At 33.0% G+C, this 3817-nt stretch overlaps 1 protein-coding gene across 1 annotated transcript; it reads right to left on the minus strand.

The window, feature by feature from the left end:
* Window positions 1–278: 278 nt before the first annotated feature.
* LOC143555309 (gibberellin-regulated protein 6-like) lies at window positions 279–1286 on the minus strand. The gene is made up of 3 exons (XM_077044881.1): window positions 1217–1286; window positions 821–878; window positions 279–486 (listed from the first exon to the last, which is right to left on the minus strand). Exons 1-3 carry the CDS (start codon window positions 1277–1279, stop codon window positions 305–307), a joined length of 303 nt encoding a protein of 100 aa, XP_076900996.1. The 5' UTR covers window positions 1280–1286; the 3' UTR covers window positions 279–304.
* Window positions 1287–3817: the final 2531 nt, after the last annotated feature.

Here is a 3817-nt window from a genome sequence, read left to right on the forward strand (position 1 = left end):
AGTAAAAAATACGAAATAAGTAAATATGTTTATAATGTAGTAGAATGAAACTATATTAATAATTGTGAAATATATGGGGCCCAGTCACATGTGAAATGCAATAGTAGCATCCAATGGAGTGCGGCACACTAACAAACAATAATAATCCGTTAAGTCCATTTTCACTATTGTACTACAATATTGAAGATCAAAAAGGAAGTAGAACACATATAGTAGATCCATACAACAGCATTACTCCAGTAAGTAGGACACAGGATACCGACGTTAATTAATAATTATGTAGATATCGACGAACTCGATCAATCTACGGGCATTTAGGACCGCCTTCCTTTGTCTTCCAGTTGTTGTAGCATGGACAAACTTGTTTATTTCCATAAAAACCAGGGGGAACACACAGGCATTTCGCGCAGCACTTTTGGCAGAAGAACATGCACGGCTTGTGGTACTGAGTTTTGCTGCATCTCCTCACGCATTGGCCAGGGCACTCTGTAATTCATTCATTTCGCACAAATCAGTACACAGTTGCAACGATTAATGCTCACATTGCAAAAACAGTAGTTAGTAATGTTATAATCTTAAGATTTATGAATGTTGCTTTTAAAAGACTTAGTTATGCTATAAAAAAAGGGCTAGCGATGTAGCTTGTGCCTTGTTGTCCGTTTGTCTTCTATCTTAACGTAAACACTGTCGTTTTTATAATGCAATTTTTTGTTCGAAAAAAAAGTACACAATTGCAACGATTAATGTTGAAATTTCAAAATTGCAATTGCGTTAATGGCAATTGAAGAGAAATAACATTAGATCATAGCTAGAAACTTACGAGAGCTTGTTAGACTTCCAGGTCCAAATCCTCCGCGATGTCCTCCTTTTGCGGAAACCTAATTCAACGAATAAAAAGAAAATGTATCAGTTAATGTGGGATGGTCTCGGCACAATAAAATTAGCATACTAAATGTACAAATAACTATAGTAATTAGCACGTACTCTACAATTTAAACTAGAGTCATTACTTAAAAAAGGACTTACAGTAATATTAATTACTCTAATTAAAAATTTGTATAGCAATAATAGTTAGTTTCACTTCAGCATAATAAAAATTACTCTAGTATTTGTATGTTTCACACGCTAGCTAAGAGTTGTCTGTATTTGATCCCAACACTGAATAATGTTGCAAACATTGATCGGACAATCGGCAGACGAGATTGATGAGACTTACGGTGGCTTGAAGCATGGAAATGGCGATGAGAGCCAAGAGGAAGACAGCAAAGAACTTAGCCATGGTGGTTAGTTTGATTTGATGGAAGAAAGATGGTGTCTGTTGCAGCTATTTATAGATGAAGGACCACTGGTATCGCTTTGGTAGCCTGCATGCCGGTCCTCATTTAAACTGTAGGCGTGCGAGTTAGAGCATTCTCATCCCACCCCTATCTCCAAACTAAAACTTACAATAAAACTCACTTTATTTTATCTCTCAATTTCAATTAAATAATAATTTTTATACCTTTTATCATTATCTTTTCTCTTCACTCACAACCACTTTCAAAATAAATTAAAAAATTATAGGGGATGAGCAGTAACTTTTCAAATATACAGAAAAATCACTACTTTTTTTAAAATATAAAAATTATTCACTCACAACACCCTGAATCACTCTCTAAATTATAAAATCACCCCTCACATAATATAAGAGGTTGGATGAGAATGCTCTTAAGAAACAGTTAATTTGAATCACGGGTTTCAATTCGCTCCGACACAAGCCTAGTGGCCACATTCCTGCTAAACAATAATATTAATTGATTATTCGATTTTATATGTAAACTTATGTTTAAGATAAAGATATATTATTAAACCTCAAATATATTAATGTTGTTGAGCCAATAACATTATTTTTTCTTGAGATAAGGAACCGAAAATCTTGGAGGCTAAATTGTTCTTAGATCGGTTGTGATACACAAAAAACAAATTCATATTTAAGCATGTAACAGGCTTGTCCGAACCATATAGTCGTTAGACGGTTTGTACGTAGGTAATGTAACACATGGTTGGTTTGTAAAATTTTGTTATTCATTAATCATTGCTATAATGATTTTTGATGTATAATTTTATAATGGCATGTTAAAACCATTACAACTATACGTACAAGTTTGACGGACTCGTATAATGGCTCCGATGCGTACATTTTATTATGGCTTGTTGATACAATTGCATTATTGCGTTATGTTTTACAAACTTGATGCACTATTCTAGTGGTTCTGATGCATATGTTTCATTAGTGTGTAAAATCAAAGCTCTTTTGGATAATATAAGAATAAGGTGCACATACTACAATCTAAAAGAAACAACCATAAAAATCATTTAAAGCTATCTTTTGTGGCACTTAAAACAAATCCCACATCGTTCTACTCTGTCTACAGAAAAAATGTGGGACCATAAGAAATGCCTGTTTCAACCACCACCAACGTGTTTTGAACACATGAGTGACTTTCAGAAAAGTTTCCACTCAACTAACACAAACAAATTTCTAACTCCTAAAAAGCAAATCTGTTAATACCGGTTACGAGAGGAAAGATAGTACATTTTTCTTAACAAGTCATGCGCTTCCGGCTTCTTACACAAAGAAACTCCTTGTATTTAATCTTTCCCATGTTTATACATTTTTGTTATAGGTTCATGTAATTGTTAATTATTTGTTCTTTTACCAAATGCTGATTAAAAAAAAAAAACTAAATCCCACCTTTTGCTTTCTCAAAATCAACACAAAAAGACTCGAGTTAGATGATGACAGCGTGAAATGCAACTAGGATATGGGACATTAGCAAATGAAATAACGACGTGTTTTATAGCATCCTATTTTGAGGCTTGTATACTTTTAACTTTGGAAGATAATGTTCACAAGGAAATTAAATGGTGTGTGTAATTACGCATATATCAACAAGAAACCAGGCATACCCCATGTGATTTTGCACATGCCCTATCACTTTTGCATCCTTGCACTTTTTAGCTTTAATAACTAAATAAATATCATGTACACTTTTAGGCGAAGATCCTTTTGTGTTTAAACATGCCAATATGTTTAATTCAAACTACATTAACTATTTTACTTTTATTTAGAACCATTTCTAATATACACTTATTTAACCACATATACATGCATCTCGAATGATTTGAATTATCAACCTCTTACATAGAAGGGAGTAACATTACCTCAGAATGTCCCTTGGGGACAACTAATTTACTTTATTTGATGATAAACAATTTAGATGCTAATCAATGCTGTCCCTCTATGATGATAACCAATGTTGATCAACCGTCTATTGATCATAGTCACAAACTTGTTTAGGAAATTGATCATCACATCACAAGTTGATTATTATTGTTGTTGTTGTTTCTCTTCTTTTTCCAGAGGCTCACAAACTACAATTACTGAATCCATCTATTACCTCATTGTAAGGGTCAAACTCAATCCCTTGAGATAAAGGGGGATTCCAATGTCGCCAAGCCAAAGCTATTCGGTGTTGATTATTAAAATACGTTAGAATTTTCCAAACGGTCATCTTATCTTATCTTACTATACTAATAAAAGAAAATGTGAAGCTTATGTGTCAAACTCACATTCCTTCTAATTCCTAATCTCTTATTTCATTCATTCTAGCTATCCATAGGTCATGGGTCAAACTATTTTGTCAATTGGGTTATAACATAGTGTGGATTTTATTCATTAATCATTATTGAGTTAAATACCATTTTCATACATAAGGTTTGATCAACTACATAACTTTAATACATTCATAAGTATTTTGAGAATCATAACTAAATA

Source organism: Bidens hawaiensis, unplaced genomic scaffold (genome assembly GCF_021521415.1).
Source record: "Bidens hawaiensis isolate Kalapana, Puna unplaced genomic scaffold, B.hawaiensis_p1.1 tig00018044_1, whole genome shotgun sequence".
Taxonomy (NCBI): Eukaryota; Viridiplantae; Streptophyta; class Magnoliopsida; order Asterales; family Asteraceae; genus Bidens; species Bidens hawaiensis.